Source organism: Oryzias latipes, chromosome 8 (genome assembly GCF_002234675.1).
Source record: "Oryzias latipes chromosome 8, ASM223467v1".
Classification (NCBI taxonomy): domain Eukaryota; kingdom Metazoa; phylum Chordata; class Actinopteri; order Beloniformes; family Adrianichthyidae; genus Oryzias; species Oryzias latipes.
Window position 1 is genome coordinate 5514781 of NC_019866.2, and position 25570 is coordinate 5540350.

The following is a 25570-nucleotide window of genomic DNA, read 5'->3' on the forward strand; positions in this document are numbered from 1 at the left end:
CACATCAAGGTAAGGGTGGGGTCATCTAAGATAGCACAAGGGTTAATCAGTAATACAGAATGGATCCAAATGTGTGACAACCATCCAGTGCATCTCAGATGAGCACCTCAAAAAGTCTGCAGAAAAAGTCACTAAGGTAACAGAAACAAACTCTTATTGACTGATTCAGACTAAGACAATGGTGTACTATTTTATTCCAACATATTTTAGATGGAGATCACGGAATATTATGAGCTTTGGAGATTTTTTTTTTGTTTGCATGTCACTTCTTTAGGAAACAAAGGAGTACAGCAAAGGGTGAGGCTAATTTAAATGCTGAAGCTATCTTTTGGGTCATATCATGTGTTGGGGAGATATATTCCTTTGGTTGACCTTATTTACCCAGTCTTGTCATGTTGAGTAATCCAAACCAACAAAGTAAGCCACTGAGAGGTAGAAATAACTTTATTTAATCATTTTCTCAAGTGTTGGGTTTACATTTTTTCCTTAACCTCAAAGATGCAGCAACAGCTGAAAAGAATTAAGTGTCAGACAGGCACATTTTAATTCAATAAGGGGTGGCAATGACATTGGTGAAGAGATATATTTGCTTGATTTCAGCTTTGAAAATTTGATCAGATTTGACAGAATGATTGAGTTCACCAATTTCTTTTAACAAATGACTGTTGCTTTGAAATATGCAGTGTTTTGATCCTGAAACTTGTCCACAAAAACTTTCTGTATCTCTGATAACTATTTACTTTGTATAGGCAATTAAAGAGAGTCATTTAACCCCTTCACTTCCATGTACAAGGGTAAACTTCATGAACAAATCCGTCTCACACCTCTCACTCTACCTCCCACGATGCAGCCTTACGGCCTTTCCCAGTCCAGTGGTGGTTAGAGATAGAGTGAGAGGAATGTACGCAAAAAGGAGAGGACCCCAAACTGAACCTTCCGACCGCCCTCTACATGGCCGGGAAAACAGCTGAAGACGGCTAAAGCGGGAAAATGGAGCGGCGTGCTATCACGGCTGCAGCTGGAACAACGTGCCCTGTCCGGAGGGCAGGTATGTGACGTTACGGGAGCGCGCCAGCTGGAAGGCGATGTCCTCGGCTGCCTCAAGCTTACGCAGCTCCACTAAACCATCACCTGCATCCATCAGAGAGTTGGCAATGAGTAAGGCAGCTTGGGAATCTCCCTCTGCTGAGATGATGGTCGCCTGCTTCTGTTGCTCTGCCTATGAACACAAAAAAACACTTTAAGGGTTTGCCTTTATTTTAAAAGGAAAATAAAAGGATAAATATGTTGGTGCCAAAGGAGGTCACCAACGCTACAGTACCTTTTCCACAACAAAGCGAGCCCTCTCTGCCTCCTGTTGGGCCACTTGTTTCATCTCAACGGCTTCTGTGAATTCTTTACCGAAGGTCAAATGTGTCTAAATGAAAACAATAAAGGTCTTTATGCAAGCTAAGGCACAGAATGCATCACTGATGTAACATATAAAAAGGAATCCTACCAGTGAAACATCATCCAAGATGAGGCCAAAGGTGGTTGCTCTTTCTGTGAGGTCTTCACTGACCTGTCGAGACACCAGCTCTCTCTGAGTGATGAGCTCACCTGCATCAAACCTGGCCTGTGGGGGAAACCAAAGACAAAAGCTTCAGTTTGTTCAACAGATCCCTGCATGAAACGGTAAAAACTTAATGGGTCATATACTCACCACCACAGCCTTTAAGACCTCAGTGGTGATGGACGGCAGCACTCTTTCATCGTAGTCCTCTCCAATGCTGGTGAAGATGCGAGGCAGCTGACTCGTCACCGGCCGGAACAGGATACGCAGAGTGATGTTGACATTTTGCAGATCTGCAGAGTGAATCAAATTACAAAGGAAACCTTTAACCCAATGAAGTGAGAAGAATAAGTGTACCGTATTTTCCGGACTATAAGTCGCCCTTTTTTCATAGTTTGGCAAGGGGTGCGACTGATACTCCGCAGCGACTTATATTAGAAATAAATTGAAATAAATACATTGTTAACCCCCTGTTATGTTCATTTGTGAGGAACAGAGATGATGTTCCTGGGTCAATTTGATGTATGAGGTATGTTAAGTGTTAAGTGACTCAGAGAATCAGCAAACTTTTTTTTACAGTAAGATCTTGAAGGCTAACAACATAATATTCTATTTTCCAATGATTTCATAGATTCAGAAATGCAATAAAAATGACAACTGTTTCTACAAATACAGGATGAAAACAGTATTATTTGGCCAATGATGCTTCATGAAAGGAAAAAAAAAATAAAAAAGGGAAAGAATTACTGTGAAATTATGAGATAAACAGTCTGCTATGATTGTGTCATATGAGGTTGTGCAAGTTATTAGTTCTTGGTCTCAGATTTTGTCAAAGAAATTTCCCGTCAAAATGCGACTTATAGTCCAGTGCGACTTATCTGTGTTTTTTTCTACTTTATAATGCATTTTTGGGCTGGTGCGACTTATACTCAGGAGCGACTTATAGTCCGGAAAATACGGTAGTGACTTTTTGTGTTGGAAGATAAACACAGAAGACACGGATGGTGTTGAGAGATCAGGTTCATTTTATTTTCTACAAAAGCATCTGTCAGGATTTTGCTGGATGCACAAAATCATTCAGAGACTAGAGCTGCATCTGAATTACAACTGCTATCAGCGATACTTATGTCTTTCAGCGAACCAGTTTGATGACTTGCTGTCCAGAGGAGGGAAAAATAGGAATAAAATCAGAGGATCTTTTTTGAATATTTTTGTCTTGATACAAATAAGAATACGATGTTTCCTAAAGAAGTGATTGCAACAATTAGATTTCTTCCATGTTGGTTTTGGACACCAGCCGCTGCTCACATATTCAACATGTAACTATTAAAGCTGACTTCCTGATTATGTGATGCAAAGCTTTGCCAAAGTTCAGATATTTGAACTCTAGAAAAATTGTGCCGTGAGAGCACTGCGCTTCAAGCAGCACATGACTTCACATTATGTCTTTACGTTGACTTAACATTAAAACTGGGTCAATTGCATTCAGTGTGAACACAACATGACAAATTAAACAAGAACTTGTACCTTTGCTGCCTGTGATGACGGGCACATTGCGTGGACGTGAGCGGCAATCAAAGATGACCGGCTTCTGAACCCAGGGAATGAGAAAGTGAGTTCCTTCTCCAACCACAATGTCCTGCACTCCTCTGAACCGGTCAAATATTACAGCCCGGTGCCCTGCATCAACTACAAACAAACCAACAGTCAGTCATTTCAAACATGATTACATTTTAGCAGGAAGGGCTCCTTTTAGTTTTAGACAAAGAACTGCTATTAGAGGCCAATATATGGTCAGAATTATGCACTGGTAGATTATCAGTGCATATTATAAGTTTAATACACAATGTTGACAAAATTTAATTAACAGAATAATTATGACTAAACAAAGAACACATTTTTATAATGCAAAAACAAAATAGATGGATTTATTTCAAATAAGGACAATTCAATAATTGAAGGTGGTCATCCTGGCTAAAGAAAGTAAAACTTTTGTGATATTTAGATGGTCCTCAGTAACTCTGTGGTTCAAAGTCATCCTTTTGACCCAGTGGAGACCTCAGTGTTTTGTAAATAAAGCTGAATTTGTGACAATCAAAGATGTAAAATTGACTATGACATTAATTAGGACAAATATGTTATATCGGTTGCTGGAGTGAGCTTTTTCCACGTAAGGCTACTTTAAAGAATAAGCCCTTTAAAGCTTTCTTAGACTTTGCAGGCGTTTACTAGCACTTGTTTATACTGTTGTGATGCTCTATAATGGGTGTTAGTCATGACACTTTTTTACCTGCAGTGGGACTAAACATTTGTTTGCTTGATGTGTCATTGAATCCCTTAAACAAAGCCACATCTCCACTTTTCTAGCCCGACTTCCAGTTAGTCTTTGGATTGACCTAAAGATTGTATTTGTTTCTAAAGCTATTAAAGGGTTAGGTGGTTTAAGGTGCCAGCATCCAGCGATTACTTACTTTTAGTTCCTCTTAAATTTCAGCTTAAGATTAGCAGAGATTTAGCTTTCTTAGCAACAGTGTCAGAGATGCAGATTCAACCTTGGCTGCATTTAAGTCTGCATTAGAAAACTACTTTTTTACTAAAATAAGAATAAAAACATTAGATAAAACCAATTTAAGAATTTGTATAGTGTGAAAAAAAATTTGTTTCCTCTCCAGTGTAAAGAAACAAGCACTATCATATGTTTTTTTTTTTTAGTATTTTAAAGGTTTAATGATTTTTCTATAGTTTTCTGTTTATTGTAAATCTATAATTAAATATAACTAAAACAAAGATTAAGAAATTATTAATAAATGTAAAGGAATTAGTCATGGACCTTTCAAACAGAAACAATGGGCCTATGTGGACCTACTGCTTACAAAGCTTCTCATTAAGTTTTGTATTTTTCAAGTATTTTTTTAAAGATCATTAATGCAATACATTTATGTCCCCTTCACAGGTCAACAGTGCAGCATGGTGTTAATGCAACATCCTCCACCGGTGTCAGTCAAGTAAACAATAAACATTTTCCTTAATTATGTCATTTTAAATATGAGTTATTGTGGAGAGACTGCATAAAACCCATTGTGTTATTCTGGAGTTATTTTTTTACATGGGGCTACAAAGTTAACAATAACTTGTTTCTAGTGTCAATACCATATTGGCGGGATTTAATGGGTTTAAACAAGTAACCAGGGATTTCAAACTCCTAAAAACAAAAGACAACAAGCAAATTGAGAGCTATTTTACCAATATAGAGTGAACCAGAACCCTCTTTCTTTAAATGACTCGTTTTTTTCTTTTTTAGACTCACCATTATAAAGTGCAGAATTCACAACGCCTCCTCCAATGGCGAGAGCCAGACCCAACTTTCCAATGGACTCAAATAATTTAGCCATGGCAGAAACCTGGAAGCGATGAAAACGAGGTCATCACACACGTTAACAAGAAAACAACTTCAGTACAGACTAACACAAGTCATCCAAGCCTTAACTGTCAGTAGAAAGTGGGTGTTTTAATAGTTTCTATCCAGTAACGGTTGCGTATGTGGCCTTGAATGATGTCAAAGCGGCAGAGATGGTGGCTAGGGTTAGCTCAGAAGCTAACATGAGTTTCGCAGTGATCGGTTCAGCGTATGGTTGCAACAGATAAAATTGAGTTTGGCACGTTAATGTTTACATAAAAGTGCGGCAAAAAGGCTTTTATCAAACAATCTAGTGGTGCCTCAGTACGCAAGCTAGCTTACGTTGGGCATGCATGATGGATTTGAGCAGGGCTGTTCCGTCTACCAAACATGTTTATTTATAAAAGCTATGCTTGAAACAACTCCGTAGCACTGCCTAAAAATGTGCAAAGTAATGTTTAGGGAAAAATCTCAAAAGTTGTCCGAGGCTTAATCGTGCTGTATCACATAACTCACCTTAGCTTTCTTGGATGCCTGTGACCTCCACCGGACACGACGTAGAGCACAAGGGATGCCTGTTCTACGGCGCATGCGCAAGAATGTTGCAACAAAGCCGCTGATTGGACAAAAACATGTCAATCTTCTTCTACGAATCTTCAATGCTGGTAGACTGTTAGTGGAAACATACTGACAGCGTCACCTACTGGTATATTTAAACTTAACAGTACAACAATACTAGAGGGAACAATGGATGGATGGATGGATGGCAATAAATGTACTTCCTCAAATCCTTAAACATTTCAAGTTAGGAATGGAAGTATAATTAAGTTATACAGCATTAATAAGGGAAAATTAGTTAAAATAAATCTAAATATAGTTAACGTTCATTATCATTTATTGTCACATGATACTTGTGTCAAATAACATTTTAGCCAATTAAAAAAATTTAAACATTTAAGAAAATGCATGTACAGTTGTTCAGAAAAGCATCATATGAGCACACCCCATTAAGAACTGATACAGACTCAAGACTTTCTACATTTTGACACAAGTGTATTTCTTGTTTAAATTTTTCTCCAAAGCTTTAACTTTCAATATTTAAAATGTTTCAAAACCTTTTTAAAATCGTGAAACATTGTTTTAAAAGTTTGGTTGCCATACTGACTATTACAATATTGTTTGAGTAAAAGGAAGTTTTTTTATGTTTTATTACCAACACAAAAGTTTTAAGAAAGTGTAATAAGACAAAGTCCAGCAAAACAATATCATATTTATTTAAAAAATATATTGTTTATAGCCAGCCTATTGTAAAATTAAATAATAAATGAACTCACACATTTTCTTTTTTTTATCTCCCTGGGACGTTCATTGAAACGTCGAAGTCACTTGCACACACACACAAACAAACACACACACACACGTTCATATAGCCTTGTGTCGCCCCCTATCGGACAAAAACGGCACTGCACGTAATCAGTTTCACTTTCCTTACGGCGTAAGGCTTACGCTGTGAGGAAAAGAATGACCATCTTTAAATGTTAGCGAAAGAAGACTACCGATCGTGGAGCATTTGTAAGGTCGGTAACGAAAGCATCTCATTGAAATTCACGGTTCATTTCTTCACCTTTTTTTTTTTGGTCGCTGGTTTTGCGACAGACGACGATCGTTTTGATTTATTTACTTCCTTAACTCTCGACCCTGCAGCAGACAGTATGACTTCCTCTGTCGTTTTTCCTACACGATCGTGCAGTTTTGTATTAAAACTTTTACTGGAAAGTAGAAAAGGGTATATATCTAAACATTTGAAGAAAAAATAAATAAAATGAAATACATTTGGGGATTGGGCAGATTTGTAAACAACTTGATGTCAGTGTTTATGGATGTAAGAGTGGATATGTTTATCACTGCTGTTTTCTTATTTATATTAATGTACATAAAGTTATTTATATTCATAAGCTCCCTGACTATACTGAACTGTTCAGTGAACATGTCTCAATGGTGGAAGAATCACTCCATGACCTTTTCTTCTTCTTCTTCTTCTTCTTTTTTAGCATAAATTCCCATCTTTCTGGCTAAGATTCATAAAACAAAAACAATAAGTTGTTTAAAATTAAACACGAACATTAATGAACTACTAAAAAGTGGCAACATTTCAAGAAAAAAGCTGATCTAAAATGTTGATAGTGCTGTAAAAACGTAAGGAGCATCACAGAAATAACCACTAGGGGGTGCTAGATTATGAGAAGAGGCTTTGTTTCTGTTTCCAAGGGCGGGGTCCTTGTATTATTGTCTTGTAACTTTAACGGGTTTCTTTCAGAGGTGTCACATGCAGGCTTGATATTTTTTCTACTCTTCCAACCTGCAGAATTTGGTTTGTGCAAATGTTTATCTCGTGCAGACATGTGGTTGGGTTTCTCCCATTGATGTCCATGTCCTGGGTTTCTCCCAGCAGATGGCAGAGCAAGGCAGGACCATCCGGGTGAAGAATCTCCCCACAGACATTGAACATAACAGGCTGAAAGACAAGTTATTCATCCACTTTCTAAGACAGAGGAATGGAGGAGGGGAAATAGACTCTGTCGTCATAGACAGAGCCGGATCTGCCCTCATTACATTTGAGGACAGTGGAGGTCAGTGGGTTCATCTTGTGCTCAAGAAAGGGGATCATTCCTGAATAATTATTCAAATGCAGGCATGCAATGTCTGAGAACAATACATGCAATTTCAAGTTTGTAGTGGAACGTACTTCAAAATCTATCTTTTTGATCGATCTTTTTGCCGTCATTTACATAAAGCGAGTAAGGTATTTCAATATATCTGCTGTCAATAGTAATTTACTCAACGCTGGCATGCAAGTCAATGCAGCGGCCAGTGGCAGAACCGCTTAGTCAGGATGCTTTCCAGACTGTGACTGATTTCCATCCAATGACCCCCTCTCACACAGCGGCACAAAGAATTATTCAGCGCAGCCAGCACACTCTGGAAGTGGATGAGAAGAAGTACAGAGTCACAGCAACAGAGCATCGAGAACGTTTGGAGCCAGACCAGGTACGAGGAGCCGCACTGCTACTCAGTAATGTGTGAAGACCCACCCCAATGAGTGTTTGTAACATGTTTTTGCTGCATCTTTCTCATGATTAGGCACGTATATAAGGAAAATTAAGATTAAAATAGCATTTTCTCTGTATTTCTTTATTTAAATCGTGAAGAATCAAGAGCAGACAAAAAAAATGCAGTTTGGGTGAACCACAAGTTCCTACTCTATTCCATCCCGATGCATCCACCTGCAGACAAATTAACGTCTTTGTTTTCCTCTTCCGAGCTGGCATCTGGCTCAAAACTGCACGGCTGGATATCCCTTATATTGCTCGTCATTTTTGTTGCACTGATTATGACACGATGGGGTTGTTAGGGGCTATAAGCTAGCAAAAAAGGCATTATGGGAAATGAGCACAGGTTTACACCACGCTAACAGTCCCGTCCACAACTCGGAGGTGAATTTCCGATGAACTCCTACCGCTCTGCTTAAAAAACTCCTTGAAAACGACAGAATTTTTTGATTTTGCATTAAAACGGCATAAACAGAATTAGAAGACCACAGGGAATGATATTAATATACATCAAAAGATGATTGGAGTAGATATAGAAAAATATCCAATACATTCAGCATGTTCTTCTGTTTCTATTATCTTAGGTCATCTTGAGCCTAACTGCCACTGTGGATTGCAGCCTTCTTCCTGGGGGAATCACGGCTCTGATCGATCTTTCTAAGAGTCATGATGTCCAGGCTAACTTCACTGAAGTCCGAAATTGCTATTCACTGCAAGGCTCCTACTCCGCGGTGCAATCAGCCTTAACTCAACTACTTGGACATAGTGGTGGTCCAGAGTCAGCAGATAAAAATTCATCCGATCTGTCTGCGCCAAGCGGTTCCCGCTCCGTTCAGACACCCCAGATGACTCATGCCAAAGTCTCTGAAGATAAACCTCTTAAGCAAAGAGAAAAACATCCCAATGGGAAGACATCTGATGGGAAATCTGGTGGCAAGGACATAAACGAGAACAGCCGACCTGACAGTGCTGCTCTGCAGCCTCCGTCCACATCTGCTGAGGAATCCACTCTTATCATGGATGCAGATATGTTTCAGTATCTACACAAACTCTGCAGGAAGGAATTCCAGGACATCCTGGATCGGTACAACATAGAGGCTGTAGACGCGACAAGCCAAGGCCTGACCACGCTGCTTCTCAAAGCTACAGAGACAAAGAAGGGCGGAGAGCAGGACCGCTTGAGACGAGCGAAACAGGCTATAAGTCAGCTTTACCTGGACAATGAGCGTCAAATCTGCCGAGAGCAGCTCTCGAAGCGGATCCTGTTTGGAGACCTGCAAAAAGCCATGAAGGTTTTAAGCTCTAAATTTCCAAAACTTCTTCTGAATGAGGATGAGCAAAACCTCTACATTATCGGGAGCAGCAGCGACATATCTGAGGCAAAATACTACCTTCAAGTAGAAGGCGGCAAGAAATGGAAACAAGCTCCAGGTTTTCTGGATCCTAAGACTCCCGTTTCACCTTTTGCGGTTGAAGAAAGAAGCCCTGTCATCGCAAGATCAGCTGAAGGATCTCACAATAAAAAATTGAAGCTGACATTGAGATCATCAGAAAAAGAAAAGAAAGGGGAAACCCCAAAAACGTATAAACTAGCCGCTCGATTTAAAGACTCGGGGATAGCTGGTTTAGGGGATCGCCCACCAGACTTCACTACCCAAACCAACTCACTGACCAGTAAACAAGCGCAGATCAGGTCTTCCACAGGGTACGATGTTCCGGCAGAAATACCAGTCATCTCAGACAAAGAATTCCCCAGGGTTTTATCCCAAAACACTGGTGAAGACATCCTATTTAAAAGTAGAAAAACAGCGTCTCCTTTTATGGTGGAGACATTATCACAGAGCAAAGACAAAATCGATTCCACTCCTATAAATTCAGAATACCAGCTTAGTCCTCGTCTATCCAGTCTGTCAGGAGGCTTCGCACCGTCCCCTCCTGGGTCTGGACACTCACTGAGGCGAGCCAGCAGTTTTTCTGGAACCCCTCAGGAGAAGTCTCCAAAAAGTTCTGAGGATTCTAGTAAACTGTCAGTCAGAGGGAGGTCCTCCAGCTTCAGTGGTAAAACAGAAAAACCGAAGCAGCAGGTCCATAGTGAAGAGATTTCAGAGATTTCTCAGGTGATGTGGCTCCACATTAAGGATGCGTACAAGACTCGTGTGGAGGACTTGACCTCTGATATCCAAATGAAACAGCGCGTCTCTCCGGACAACAGAAATCTGACTCTCATATTAACAGGAGCAGATTTATCTAAAGTCATGTTATGTAAGCAACGTTTGCAGAAGTTGGTAGACTCCGTTCGCTCAGATTTCTCATTAAAAAGGGTCGCTGTGTCAGATCTGGGTGTCTCTGACATGGCCGATGAAAATATACAGGCTTGTTTATCTGAGATAAAGAATTCATTTAAGAAGGTTAGCGTCCACATTCTGGACCAGTGCTTCTTTCTTCTTGGTCCAAAGGAGATGTGCTCTCAAATTTGTGCCACACTATTAGAGGTATTTAAAAGAGACCCTGGACAACACCACTACTCATATCCCTCTTTAGGTCAAAGCAATAGTCTAGACCTTCACAACAACCCCCAAAGGATCCCAGAGACCCAAACTGCCAAAGCTAATTGGACCCATGAAAGTCTGCAATGGAAAACAACCTACAGTAGCGACTATGGTAGAAAGGAGTTTGCAAATGGATCCTTGCATTTATCTCCAGTAACAAAGGAATACATATCCAGGGAGAAAGTGAGCTCTCCATCTGTAGCAGAGGCACAAGACAACAAGAGAAGGAGATCTCCACATGGAGATGTCTCTGTAACAAGTAGGGATGCATGTACAGGTTCTGTCAATGGCACAGCCCCAAGAATAACCGAGAAAGAAAGAACAGCAGCTGATACCCAGAGGAATGGTTCAAGGCAGATGCATACAGAAATGGAGAATCCTCTAGACCAACATTGTTCAAGTCAGAGCAATCCAGTGGGCTCTTGTCCCTGTGGGGAGAAAATGGTGTCACTGGCGAGAACTAAATGTGGGGTCATCATGTGCCAAAAGTGCTTGGAAAAATATCACACCAGATGCAGAGTTTGTCCAGAGACAGACCTGACACCCCAAAACATCCAGGGTAAGATGAAGATGTCCAAACTGAACATGAAGTTACCAGGTTACAACCAGTATGGTGTTATCAAGGTCACCTACAGCATTCCTGATGGGTTTCAAGGGGTGAGTAATTAGAAAAAATGGGGGGTTGTATCATCCTCTTGTGTTATTTTTGTGATGACTGACCCACTCTGATGTAAAAGGTGTTTTTAACATGTTCTTGTGTCATTTTTTGGTGATGGAGGACATATATAAAGAAAATTAAGCTCAAAATTGTATCTTTGAGTATTTAATCGTTGTGAATCAGGAGCAGACAAAAAATGTCATTTGAAAAAGAGCATTTTTGTGACAGAAAATACGCTGTGTGGCAACAAACCCCTCTTTTCCGCTCCGTTTGGACGCCTTCACTTGTAGACAACTAGATCCATGTACATCAAGACAACGGGCTGAACTTTTTCCCCCCCAATGATTTCTGATTTTCACTGGTGTCCATGGCAGACATGAAATCCTGTCCACCTTTGTCACGGGAGGGATAACACGTCAATGTAAGGGTCGGGTCACCTGGACCCCACAAGATAGCATAAAGGCTAGAGAATCACAGAGTTTTTTTTTATTTAGGCTAAAACACTGAGAACACTTTTAAAACAGATTAAAAGACAGCTGGAGTGGTTTGTTTTTTAGCTTTACCAGTTTAAATCATGCAGGACGTGGGTTTGGACTTAAACTGGACTCTGACATGTGGCCTGGCAATCATTCTCCTGTTGGGTTGTTTTTTTTTTTCAGTATGCTTTAGTCGTTGCTTGCTGAACATTTCACCCAACTTTACCTTCAGATTTGAGCTCTAACAAACGGCAACAATCACACACATTTTTATGATGCCGTTATAAAAGGTGTTAACAGCGGAACCATTAAAAGACTGAGATTTTTAAGATGTGAAGTCCAGAATAAATCAGCGGTGCTCCAGAAATGCACCATTTTTCTAGAAGAATTGGAGTTGCTGGTCCAATTACGTTGCCATTAGTTTTAGTCTTTCTTTGCTTGGGCTTTACCACTGATGAGAAGCACTTTATATTTGTCAACAAACTAACGAAGTTGCTTGGTCATTGCATTATTAATGAGAATAATGCATCCCTAGCTGGTGCTAGAAGTTGATGTTACGCCCTTTGGTTTTGGGAATAAACCAAAGCTGTGTTTCCTGAACTGTAAAACTCACAGATTCACAATTTTTGTTACTTTATGGAAACAAGAAACTTTCTCCTGTGAACATTTTTTTATCCTATTTAACATTTATCTTAGTGTTGTGATCAGATATTAGTGTAACGACGATCTTAAATGTAACGACTGAATAAAGTAACACTCATTGACCCTGGAGAACCCTTGAGGTCAAATTTGGCCGTCATTTTTATTTATTTTTTATTTATTTATTTATCATTTTTAATTTGAACCCCTTCATGCCTAATTTGTGACATACCATTAAATCCAGGACTCCGCTTAATTTAACATCACCCTGACACTGAGGAATGGCATGAAGGGGATAATTATTTTGTTCATTTTCGGCTGCTGTTAATTGCTCTTACTCAAAATGAACAAACAAACAAACAAACAAAAAAGTCAAATTAACTTTAAAAGCCCAGAAGAAAACTGTTTTTGGGTTCTTTAGAGTTAAATGGTAAATATAAGTTTGTTGTTTCGGTTTTTGAATTACAAGTTCTTGAATCTTGAGCACTTTTTTCCTTATCAGGAGAGTCATCCATCTCCTGGAAAACCATTTAGGGGAGGAACATTTGAGGCCTTCTTCCCGAACTGCGATACGGTACAACAGCTGCTTCCCAGGCTACATAAAGCCTTCAAAAAGGGACTCACCTTTACAGTGAAAGGCAAGGAAACAGATGCTAAGGTGGACTGGAACTGCATCCCACACAAGACCAGCTTATGTGAGGGCAAAGCAAAGTAAGTGAACCCTCTCTGTGACTTAGACATGTGTGCTTGGCAATGGAAACACAGAGAATGATGTCTCTCTTTTCTAATTTCAGAGGTGGATACCCTGATTCAAACTACCTAACCCATTTGACTGAAACCCTTGAGAGATACGGAATTGCGTAACAAACAGCAATGTCTTATTTAAAGCTTTTAGAGAAGTATTTTTGTTGTTTTTATAGCAGATTTTAATTACTTCAATATGGACTGAATATCCTGTCAATTGTAGAAATTCTATGATGATATTTAATTATCATCATACTGATCCAGACTTTATTTCAGGTCGCAGGATTTTGTCCTCAAAAGTTTCTTAAAGCTTACTATTTTAATTTAGTGTAAAATAAATGAAAATGTTATTTTTCTGAGTTTTTTTTAATGAAACAAAGTTTTCACACAATATTTTGTGCACAACACTTTTTTAAGGAAAGAAATAATATTGTTGTAAGATATGTGTAAAATTTGTCTAATAAATCACACATTTTGTGCTTGATTGCTCCTCAAAGCAGGCACAGAAATAAAAAAAAAAGTGAATTTTTGTTATGCTTTTGTTTTATTAGTCCTGGAAAACATGTAAGGCATATGGTAACATTACACACTGAAGCGTTACAAGCTCTAAAGACCATGTGGACAACATGGCACCACGCAGTAAACCCAGAGTCAAGCACAGAAGCAGCATCAATTCAAAGGGTTTAAAAAACAAAGTTGTTTGCTAGAAGTGTGTTTGCAGCCATGAGACAAACCTAAAGCTTCAACACAGGAACAGACAGGTAAATGGAAATTGAGAAATGAACCTGTTGGGTATGTCTTGCAAAAGATTACTGAACACTAGTGGGGGTGTATTATGGGATGGAGGTGAAGCAAGTTTCTAAAGCACTCCCAGAGATGTGGTTTTTTTTTAGCTTTCCAGCCTTCCGTGCTGAAGCTGTGCCTTTTCCTCCTCCATTATAAAAACTATCAGAGCTATTTGCAGGATATTTCGCTCATCTACTCTAGTACTGTACATGACAATCCCAAAGAGATTGTAGTTTCTCAATGAAGGGATGGCTGTCGGCTAACGTTCCCAGACTGAATGAGCGCAGGCAAATTGGGACAGATCCTTCCCCCACAAACACGGAGGTTTGGTGTGTCTGTGTGAGTGGTTTAATGCAAAATGTGTTTGTTTTAGTAATGAGGAAACCGCCGTTTGGTATGACCTGAGAAACAAAGAAATTCGCCTCAAAGCTGAACAGTGGGTGCCAAGGAGGAACGTCTGCTACACGCCAAGACAAACACAAGAGAAGCTGCTGGAAATGCCATTACTGATCCTAAGTATTAATCTAAAGTTGCAAAAAAAAAAAAGATCACCTTGATTTTCTTGTAACACCTATTTGCCCTTGTGTATCTCTTGAGTTGCTCTTGCATAAGTGTCTGTAATGACTAAAAAGATGACACACAGTCCTACTTCACTGTGGCAGAGAAGCTCTCAGACAAGATGGAGAAGGAAGAGGTGGACTACAACCAACAGATCCACTCGAACCCCAACTCCAGACGTGAAACCATTGAATTCATCCTAGAAAAAGGAGGAAATGTTAAAAGAAAAATGTCTGATCTGTTTTGCTCATGCAGATGAATGTGTGCAACCCTAAATTCCAGATGTCAAAGGGAAGTTTATATTTTTTTTTTTACATGAACGTGTGATGCAGAGAGAAGGAGCTGATAGGGAGAGGAGTTTTGGCTGCTGCGGAGCTGCTACACTTGTCAAGAGGTTCTGCAGATGCAGCACAGGAAAAGAGGAATAGCTAACAATCCTTGAGTGAACTGTGAGCTGCTGTAAAGCGGAAGTGTTGTGTCTGGGGCAAGCCGGAGCCGAGGTACTATCAGCCAGCAAGTTGGGGTTTTGTGGAGCTCCAGTGTCGTCTCTGCACTAGCTGCATGAGCACATCTGTTTCTGTACTAATGACCTAACAGTGAAACACTCAAAGGAATAGCAAGTAACTTTGGATTTTGCAGAGTTTAGCTCATCTGTGTCGCTTGGTGAAGAATTCAGTTTAAGACATGAGGGTTCAACCTGTTTTTCATGAGATGCAAGAGGTGGATAAGCACAGTATTAATAATATAAATACAAAGGAAGGGCCTTGGATTCAGATAAGCTTTGTGCAAATAGGGAGGCACAGTGCAGATGTAAGCTTTAGCAAGACTCGAACAAGTCAAAAAACACACCTTTTATAAACTGCAGGAAAACACTGTCAGCACCCATGAGCATTTGGAATACAAAACTTGTACACCTACAATTTGCATTTTTCTTTCCTCTTCAAGGTCGATGGAAACGCATCCAAAAATCGGAATTTTCTTTATATCTTTTTATGCACTGTTAATATTCAAAGCATTGACAGAAGAATATACATACAGTTTGGCACACATGGTTTAGACCAACAGAAAAAACTTCATCACATTTAAAAGGAGTGCAGGTTGGCAGGTCCCCACATAAAGAGCACTGTATGAGCTTTGAACTTTAAACCCTTGGATAACAAAACAAACAAAAATATAAAAGGTAAATCATGAATAACATAGTAAGTAAAACATTTTTTCTTTTTTTTTTCTTCTTTTACTGAAGCATTTGATTCTCACATGGCACTCTGAAGAGAAGCACCGTCCACAGGTTCACAAAGGGAGCCCAGCAGATTAGAACAGAACACTAACCAGAGGCTGACAGGACACAATCACTCCCCACACCAGCATGGTGGCTGCACTCCAGACCCCAGCTCCACATTTTACCTCCTTCAGTCAGGGATGGATGGACACTTTGATTTTCGCTGCCACACAGGAGAGCTTGGCCTGATCTGATCGGGGACCGACTAAGGGGCCGTCCGTTACACCACAGTGTGCCACCTGTGCGGCTCCAGCAGATACGCTGGGAGTGGATGATGGGAAACAGGCCGCAAACTTGGAAGGAAATCAAAGCCGTGATGGGACTGGAGTGCGACCGCCATGCTTAGAAGTGCATTAAGATCAGCCAGCAGAGTGCAAAATACTAATACCAAGTGTCCTCATAACACAAGCCTCTTATCAGACATGGGGGGAGGGGGGTTGGAGGAGAAAGATGGGTCAAGTTGGAGCTACATGCGACTGTAGCAGAGTAGTGTAGGGCGGATGTGTGGCAGGGTAGGTGCTTTTAAAACCTGACAAACAACCTGAGGACACACACGTCTTCACACACAACGGCACACCACACAGCACATGGGGGTGGGTGGGGGGCACTCATGCTAACACATCAACTGTTTTATTTATTTACTTTTTTTTTTTTAGGAAACATTTTGCTTCCATTTATTTTCTGTTTTCTTTTTTTTTTCTTTTGCTATTTTAGTTTTTTATTTAATTATACAAATTCACTCGTCACCATCTGAGTCTTGACTGTGAGGCTGAACTTAGAGACGGGCAGCGGGGCAGACAGAGACAGGGCTTAAGGTTTCTGATTGATATTCTCCGTCACAATCTTGTCCAATAGGGGGAGCGGTGTGCTGTGATAGCAGAATGCTGCTACTTGGACACATTGTCAGTGAAAATTGAAAAGAAATTCCATTTTTAATACCCCTTTGTCTACTTTTTTTTTATTCAAATACTGTCACCAGCAACTAAATGCAGCGTTCGGAGAGGAGAAAAGAAAGATGCAGAGAGGGAGGTGGAGGAACAGACCACAGTGCCATCTCTGATGAGCCTGACGCCTGTTGCTATGCCGACCGCAGAGAGGAAAACAGAAAAAGAAAGAGAAAGAGGGAGAGGAGTGGTGAGGCGAAGTGCGGACACCAGCTCGGGTTGAATTCTCCTCTCACAGGTCAGAGTGATCGACAGGCGAGAGGTCGCTGTGAAAGGAGCAGAGTGCCATGGAATGCCTCGAGGAGAATGAAGAATTGGAGGAAGAAAAAAAAAAGAGGTTGATGCAAAGAAAGAACTTGTATTCACCTTCTTAACTTGCTCATTTCAGGCCCTTCACTGTCTGAAAATGACAGTGCCTCTTTCATCACATTCTGAGCCTGTATGTTTGTGTGTGCACTTGCAGCTTGTTTGGACAGAAACAAATTCTCTCTTAATTGGCACTGTGCACTTCTTGCCAACAGTTGGTCAGCTAGAAATTTTTTTGTAACTAAGGGAAAGGAAGCTGAGGAGTAAGTTCAGCCTCTGTATTCAACACAGCACAAAAAGGCTCATTATGAAATAAAATTCCTATTCAGGCGAGTGTAGGCTGCAGCCACCATATCAACTTTGCTTGGATTGGGTGGAAGGTCTGTCTGATTAGGTATAGAACTAACTAACATTCGATGTGAGCATGGACGCACCATCAGAACTATGATGGAGGCGTCTCCTGGGGAGAAGATGTGCATCAGCCAATCAGAGGCGCATCTGACTCATCCTTAGTGACATAACAAAGGAGTGGACACGGGAAGAGCGGCGTGTGGGTGGGTGTGGTTTTTGTGTTATCTGCCTGTCTTTGTGCCTGTCTCTGGGTCCGGCCTGTCGGTGGGTTGTGGTGATGTGGGAGATGTGTGAAAGGAGGGTGGGGACCCAGATCACAAGGGTAAGGGGGGGCAGGTGGAAGTCAGAGCACAACAATTTAGCACAGTGGGAGTCGAAGTGCAGAGAGGCACGGGGTGAGGGGGGGGGGGGGGGGGGGTAGAGGGTGAGGCCGGAGTGCGAACGGGGATTAACGGTTGTCAAGGAGACCCCAGGTCTGGACCAAGCCCACCATTCTCCACGCCTCTCTGTGACTCCCAATAGTGTTCGATATCTGATCAGGAAAGAAAGTAGGAAATGACCACAGCTCATCATAAGTGGCTGCAGGACTGTATTAGCTGTAGAAAGCGGAGGGAAAAAGTGGGTGGAGTCAGGCCTGAGTAATCACAGTGGACTCCAGAGGTGATGGAGGGGAGGAGAAAGACTCATAATGTTGCTGCCATTTTCACATCAATAACAAATCCTTCCCACCTTTGCTAACACACCACCCCCACCACACCCCCAGCTCCCAGGACACAAAGGTCGACTCTCCATCCCTCCCTCTCACTTCTCCTCCTTTTTCGCTTCCTCCTTCTTCTCCTCCTCCTTCTTTTCCTCCTTCTTGGGCTCCTCCTTCTTCTTTTCCTCCTTCTTCTCCTCCTTCTTCCCATCGTCCTTCTTCTTGTCCTCCTTCTTCTTGTCATCCTTCTTCTTGTCCTCTTTCTTGTCCTCCTTTTTGGTCTCCTCCTTCTTCTCCTCCTCGGGCATTGGCTCTGTGGTGAGGATCACTTTGCCGATGTTGTTCCTCTCCTGCATTTTTCTCATTGCCTCCCCAACCTGAGGGAGTGAGAGAAAAGACATTTACTAGAGGCTCTATGAGAGTAAATGGAGAGAAAGGCTTTTCGGGGAATCACTCATTCAGAAATATGTTGACAGGGAGGAGAAGCAGCCAACTTCCTCTCCAACCCCACAACAGCGTCTCCACCCTTAATCTTCATGAAGAAGGAACAAATCTTCCAGGTTCGTCTTCAAATATCACTTAAATATGTGATATATGAATGATTATCGAAACTCTAAATGAAAATGTTGTAGCTGAAGGAAACAAATACAGAATTTTCTAAAGAATGACAAAGCCGAAGTTTAATTGAGGACATTTTTTATGACTATTTTAAACAAAGCAGATGTTGATTTCCTGACACTGAACAAAGGAGCGGATGGCATGTCAGCATTTTTGCATCGCAGACAGTCAGTTCCCGTTTTGAAGTTCTCCATGGTTGACCGTGTGTCTTTCAGCTTTTCAGCTAAACAACCTGCATTCTCGGTTTTTCACTGTTTTCCAACCGGAATACCAAGAAATATATAAAAGGATATATATATATATATATAAAATATATGAAAGGATACTCTAATAATAATCTGCATTATCAGCGTATCTGCTGGAGTATCGGCATTATCTGATGAAAACCACAGATACAAACAAGATAATGTTGTTAAATAAAGAAAAAAAAAGATTGGGAAGAAAATAATTGGTTTCTGGAAAACTGTCAGTTTTTTTCACTATTCTCTACGAATCTTTGCCTTTTTTGCACATGTGATGCAAGCAAAAAGACATCCAATCACAAGCTTGATCTAGAAGACAGTCACAATTTAGTAATTTCATGAGGTTTTTTTTTCAGCCGTCTTAACTCACCCTCTGAATGATTAGGTATTTAGTGAAAGTAAAGTGGAATAAAATTTAATTTGTTTGATAAGAACTTGCTCTGCTAAATGAGGTTGTAATTTACCTGGTTTACACAGGCAAAACTGCATAGTAAACCTGTAGAAAGAGTCTAAATATGACTGAGCTTTTTTATCATTTAAAATGTAGTTTTTATTTTTTTCAACAAATTCAGCCTAATAAAAGTCAAGAATCCAAATGTAACATGTAAACGCTGCCATTGTGCATTTATGCGTTGGTTCAAGATGTTTGCAAGGCATAACTTCATATTAAATCAATTTGGAAATGGTTTGAATTTTATAATTCAGTGTGAGGAACAGTAGTTGCAGATTAAAACTCAGCAACCTGTTGCACATTGAGTTTCAAAGACATGCAGGGTGCTTTTCTTTTTGTTTAAACCATCACAGTGTAAAGAGAAAAAAAAAGTCTACTCAGCAAAAATTCTTGAATTTAGTGACATCCCCCTTCAAACCCCCTCTCAGTCATGGATTAACCGACTCCCCTTCTGTCTCGACGAGTGAAAGGTCCCAGCAAAAATCGACCCCACCCTCCTCTTGACCACTGAGCTCTGTCCACTGTCTGTTCCTGTCTCCATCCCAGAGCCTTCCCTCTTTCCTCCACCCCCCATTTGTGCGAGGCAGGCAGACCACCTAACGACTAATGCCACGGCAACAGGGCCATCTCCTAGCAACGTAAAGCCATGCTGAAACGTGGCTCTGACGACTTAGACACATGGGAAAGGAGGTGGGGGTGTGGGAGTTTGAAGTGGAGGATGGGTGGAGGAGGAGGAGGAGGAGGAGAAGGGGGTGGACAAAGCAACTGGTATCCCTGAGATGAAGAATATGTACCGGGAGGGAGGGAGTTTAGGAATTATAAGAATCATTTTGAGCCTGAATGAAACTCAGGAACAGACACCAAGGCCCTACTCCACCCCCCATTTCCATCACCCCCCTCCAGCCTCCTTTCACTAGATAACTGGCTCCTGGGCGTTGGGACAAGATTGCGTCATTTGTAGCTTCTGTCAAGACTGTTAGCCTCTCGGCAATCTCTAAAGGCGAGAAAATGGAAAAAAACTGAAGGAAACACCTTTTCTAATTCTAAAAACAGCTTTATGGATGTCTCAAGCAAAAGAAATAAAGGGGGGGGGGGTGATGGATGGGGTCAGGGCGTGGCATTTGAGCTAGGGTCATAACGAGTGATCCCCCCCCCCCCCGATGGCCTTTTGTCTTTGATGGAGGCAGCAGAAGCGTTTACAGGCATCAGCCCAGAACTCTACATGAACATGAATTATTCTAAAGATGATCTGACATACACCTTCATCTTTCGACTCCACGTCTGTTTCAGGGCCCCTCCCAGAGACAGACGCACATGCTGACTAAAGGATGTCGCCATGGCAACAAGAAAGAAAGGGCAAAAAAAAAAAAGAAGAAAGATGCACTGTGTTGGAGGGAGATGGAGAAAATGAAAGCAAAGAGAGAAACAGAGAGGGTTAATAATCTAAAGGCGGCGAGAAAGAGTCTGATATAAAGAGCAGGCAGATGGAGAGGCAGAGAAACGGTGTCAGATGGCGGAGAAAGACAGCGGGTGTTTCTCTCCGGCCACAATCACGCGGCCAAAAGACTCGGCTGCTCTGACTTTGTCAACAGAAGACGCCTGCCTCTGACGCTGCCATTCTATTGGTGTTTTTCTCACTCTCTACTCATATCTGTTAGAGTTCATTTTGCCGGCAACAATCTGAGTCTGTCAGCCTGACTGAGACACAGAGCTGCTCCTTGTGAATGGGCTCGGTTTGCTGAACGCAGGGCCACACCCAGCTGCTGCACATCCACAGCACACAAACTCACCTGCTTTTCCCTTATATTCCTTCTCAGTTATTCTGTGTTAAAAGCTCAGTAATCTGTTTTGGTCCTATTCTAAGCCAGAACAAAACACCTTTGAGGAGAAAACATCAACATTTTTACCTAAAAATGTCTTTTAAAACAGGAATGCTCTGCAAAAAGCAGAAAAAACTTCTTTAATAGACAAATATTTACAGTGTCCCGAACAGGACACAGAAATAAAAAAAAAATGTGGTTTCTGTGTGCACAAAAAAGTATCTGATGTGTACAAAAAATAAACTGGTGCACATGACAAGTATCTGGTGCACAAGAAACCAAATATTACATATTTTCAGAAAGGTAATAGGCTCTATATCCTTTTCTGCAGCCATTCTCAAAGCCACTGCTGTAGCTACTTGGTGTGCGAGAAGCAAACAGGTGTGCCACGCATGGTTTCTTTTCTTGTGTGCACAACTTACTTTCTGGTGCATACCAGATACTGTCCCGTGCACCAAGTCGCGACTGGAGTTGCTTTGAGAATAGCTGCAGCATAGAGATTTCTGAAAACAGATAATATTTGGTTTCTCGTGCGCACTACGGTAATTTCTTTAAAAACTTTTACATCCCTTTAGGGGCCTCTGTGACTAACTTCAACATCAGGGGAGTTTTAGAGAAGTTGGATGTTCAACTCAAGCAAAATGTGTGCTAAATGCCATTGGGGTCAATGCCCAGCCATTGTTTAAGGGTCCTTGCAAAGGTTAAGTCTTTTCTCATGGTTGAGAAAAGAGTTCATGGTTCTGGGCTTAATTGCTTTGACAGTCACTGTTTTTGTTTAATTTATTCTCTATTTTTGGATTACAATCTGATGCTGTCATTTCACAAATAAATGAAAGTGAAACATTGTTTTCAAACACACAGGAACCCTTTTGCACAAAAACTCACTTCAATTTCAGCATAGTGATGACAATCTTGTTGTTTAATCTGAATTTAGATGCATTTTTATCAAAACTGATTCCTGAAGCTTCCGCTTCTGTTGACCAACAACTTCAAGGCCAGATGGGTCGGTCTTTTCCCTTCGACTGCATCCAAACTTTGGAGCAGTCTGTCCCCTTACAGTGGGCCTTCACTAGCACTCGACATTTTCAGAACCAGTATGGAAACTCATTTGTATTCATTGGCATTTAGATCAGACTGAGCATTGACATTTGTTTCATGTTGAGTCCATTTATGTGCGTGATGTTAATTGTACTTGCTTTTAACACACACTTTTACAACCTTTTTTTACATTTTTATTTGACATGCATGAATAACTGATTTGATTTTATACCCCGTGTTTTATAAAATACACAACTCTGTACCATCTGAATTTGATTAAAAAAGCTGTGATTTAATTTAATCTCAGGCTGCATTTCTTTCAACTTCTTGCTGTTGTGCAGCTGTTGCTTCACCTCAGCCGGCACAGCAGCTGTTGTTCAACATAAGATTAGCGTCTTGTTGATTAATGTCAGTCTTATGCATTTATCTCGCGTTCTCCCACTGCTGAAATCATCCGGTATCTAGCGAGTAAGTAAATGTTTATTTCTACAGTCCCTTTCCCTGATAAAATCACACAGAGCTTCACAGTAGTAAAAAGGAACATAAAATCAAATGAATTACAGAAACAGGGAGTTAGAACAATTATTCAATTCATAGGAAAAACTAAAATAAAGATTTAGTCACAGTGTAGACAGATTAAAATCCTCCAAAAGGTTTTCTAAATAAAAATATCTTGACCATTGACTGTTTTTGATAACTGGACTGAGTGAGTGTGACATCACCCATAGAAACGGCTTAGAAAATGGCGCTGATAAAAATAAGTAAATTCAGTCGTGGTTGGTCCAAGTCAGCATTTCTATGACAACCACTTTCTCCAATCAAAAGTGAGCTTGTTTGAAGGCCACGTCCCTACCACTGTGGAGCTGGCTCTGGAGAATCTGTCAGTCAAAAGTTTTGAACATTGGACAACAGAGACCACCACATGCATTTATTGAGGCGTCTCATTGGTCAGTTTATAACTTCATTAACTTGTAATGAAGAGAAAAAATATCATGAAAGAAATTAGGATTAGCAAGAACGTATTAAAAAAATGTAGCCCAGCAAGAATGGTTATTAATGACTGAGTAAAAGCTGTTTATTTCTCAACAGAAGTCTGGGATTTGGGGTTCTTGAAACCAGCGGGTATCTCCTGTTTGGAACATGAGAGGGGGTCACTCAGTCCAGTTCTCATTTACAGTTGAAGGTCTTGACCTGTCTTTAAAAACGCTCAAGGGAGTCGGAATTGTCAATCTAGGAAGAATTCCCCAAACGAAGGGCAACCCCTTTGAAGGCCAACAATGTCTAAGGGAGTTTGACCGTGCAAATTCCAAATTGAAGCCAATATTAAGCGGATAGTAAAGAAGTTATATATGCTCGTTTACTGGCACCTGTTGAAAGCCTCGCCACAGAATTTTGGACGAGTTGCAGACATTTTAAAGACCGAGAACAAGTAAAAAACAAAATACAATAATCTAAATGAGAAGAAAGAAAAACATTATTACCAAGTTAAGGATGGTTTTCAATTTCGCCATGTTTCTCAGTTGATAGAAACAATTTATGACTATTTGTTTGGAATGTCCTTCCAAAGACATGGATTTGTCAGACAACAGCCTATCTATACATAACTGTAAACTAACAGACACAAACCTGTTCGAGGTGCCAAGTGGAGTCGATACAGGGTTTGACTTTGCCCTGCTTGTACAGATCTAGGATGGTGTTCATCGCTTGGGTGATGAGCTCAGTTTCACCATCCAGGTAGCCTAGATGAAAGCCGCACACCGACTTGTTCCCCTGGATCAGGCTGAGAGTGTGGATGGAGAACTGGTGGTACCAGTTCTTGGCCACAGCGAGAAGGTTCTTCTTCTGGCCCGCCAGCATGTTGGCCGCTCCTGACAATAAGACGGAACACAAAGATCCTGACTTTCCTGTCTTTCAGGGTTTATTTTACAACGATATGATTCATATCATAATTTGTGGTTGACGATACAATTCATAATTGGTATTGGTTCATTTTAAACGATCTGACTCACTGACCTACAATCGATCCAGGACGTCTTTAGCCAAAAACTCAACCATTGTGACTAAGAGATAAATACTTGGATACTGACGTTTTCCAAATTCTTTGTATTTCTTGCAAAATAATCAAGTGTAAATTAAATATGTATACAAACAAACAAATAAACAAGAATTAATGGCAAATCCATTCACATTTTTGTTTCATATAGTTTAGCCCACTGAGGTTTTTCTACTAAATAATCCAAAGGAAACATTATTAGAATATTCTACAACACTGCATGGTCACTCCTTTGCTAAATTCAAAGTGTTTGAACACATTAGACTGGAATGATGAACCGATAATTTTTTGCTGCCAATACATGTATCTCTTTGTCATAAATAATTTGTTTTATTTAGTCTGGTAATGGAGTCAAATATCTGAAAAACTGTTTGAGAAAAACGTTTCTTTTCTTAGATTCAATAAATCACATGTTCATGGGGATTTGTGTGAGGGACCTCAGCCTGTCGGTTCCTCTTTAGCACTTTAGCTACCCCTGTCACCACAACCTGATCTAATCCCGCTCCTTAGACGCTGCCTGTGCTCTCAATCTGCATCTTTCTCAGGGGAAACTGGGGACACAAAGCACGCTCTGAGAGAACAGAGATCCAGCCTGCTACATTCAGGCACATTCCAGGTTTCGTGCAGATAGAACGGCCATTGTTCGGACATGCCTACTTCAGATAAGCTGGGAGAGAAGCAGCGGGCACAGAGGGACAAGAAGGGGTGAGGGTGGAGGATACCATGCTGGGTAGTAGCTTTCTGAGTAACACGGAAAGACGAAGGCCTGTTCTCCATGGATGCCGATCCCGCCCACTTCATGTATAGACCAGCGTTGCGACAGAGCAAGCGCAAAGGCGTTCCCACGGGTCACATGGGTCTCTATAGAGGGGTCACTCCGCTCACAAGAAGGCATCTTTACTCTGCAGCTTGAGGGAAACCCACAACTATTCTACTATTCTATATCTACTTTGTCCTTGTCCCGAGGATGGGAAGTCTTTGTCTCAAGAGATTTATCTTAAAGTTAAATAAAGCAAAATGTAAAGGAGCAAAACTGAGAGGCATGTGAAAAATTTTGTCTGATAACTTTAAATTGTGGCAGTTCAGTACCAAGAAGGAATGCCTTGTTTGTGGGAGTTTTAGCTCCATTGGGAAAACGCCTTGGTGTCTTTCACCCTGTTCAGAGGAATGCCAGCCAGCTCAGTTAAACTCATTTGAGTTCAGGATTATTTTCATGAATTACAAAAAAGATTTGAAAGCTTGAACACATTCCTAAATATAATATTGCTAATGAAGGTGTTCAAAGACCCAATACAAAGAAAA

The 25570-nt window shown here is 40.8% G+C and overlaps 3 protein-coding genes across 3 annotated transcripts in view; 1 reads left to right on the plus strand and 2 right to left on the minus strand.

Annotated features, from left to right (window-relative positions):
* Positions 1-423: 423 nt before the first annotated feature.
* phb (prohibitin) lies at positions 424-5579 on the minus strand. The gene is made up of 7 exons (XM_004071272.4): positions 5466-5579; positions 4860-4953; positions 3080-3241; positions 1703-1845; positions 1499-1615; positions 1322-1417; positions 424-1219 (listed from the first exon to the last, which is right to left on the minus strand). Exons 1-7 carry the CDS (start codon positions 5538-5540, stop codon positions 1007-1009), a joined length of 900 nt encoding a protein of 299 aa, XP_004071320.2. The 5' UTR covers positions 5541-5579; the 3' UTR covers positions 424-1006.
* An 819-nt stretch (positions 5580-6398) lies between these two features.
* Positions 6399-13991, plus strand: LOC105354523. The gene is made up of 6 exons (XM_011477920.2): positions 6399-6526; positions 7402-7579; positions 7894-7997; positions 8644-11265; positions 12884-13092; positions 13176-13991. The coding sequence occupies exons 1-6, from the start codon at positions 6485-6487 to the stop codon at positions 13243-13245; spliced, it is 3225 nt and encodes a 1074-aa protein (XP_011476222.1). The 5' UTR covers positions 6399-6484; the 3' UTR covers positions 13246-13991.
* Positions 13992-15305: 1314 nt separating this feature from the next.
* The window catches only part of LOC101167963 (synaptic vesicle membrane protein VAT-1 homolog), a 41373-nt gene continuing 31108 nt past the window's right edge, over positions 15306-25570 (minus strand). Inside the window, exons 5-6 of the mRNA XM_004071558.4 lie at positions 23842-24083; positions 15306-18423 (exon numbers count right to left, since the gene is read on the minus strand). Coding sequence (XP_004071606.1) covers positions 18151-18423; positions 23842-24083 — 515 coding nt within the window. The 3' untranslated portion in view covers positions 15306-18150. The remainder of the gene's footprint in view (positions 18424-23841; positions 24084-25570) is intronic.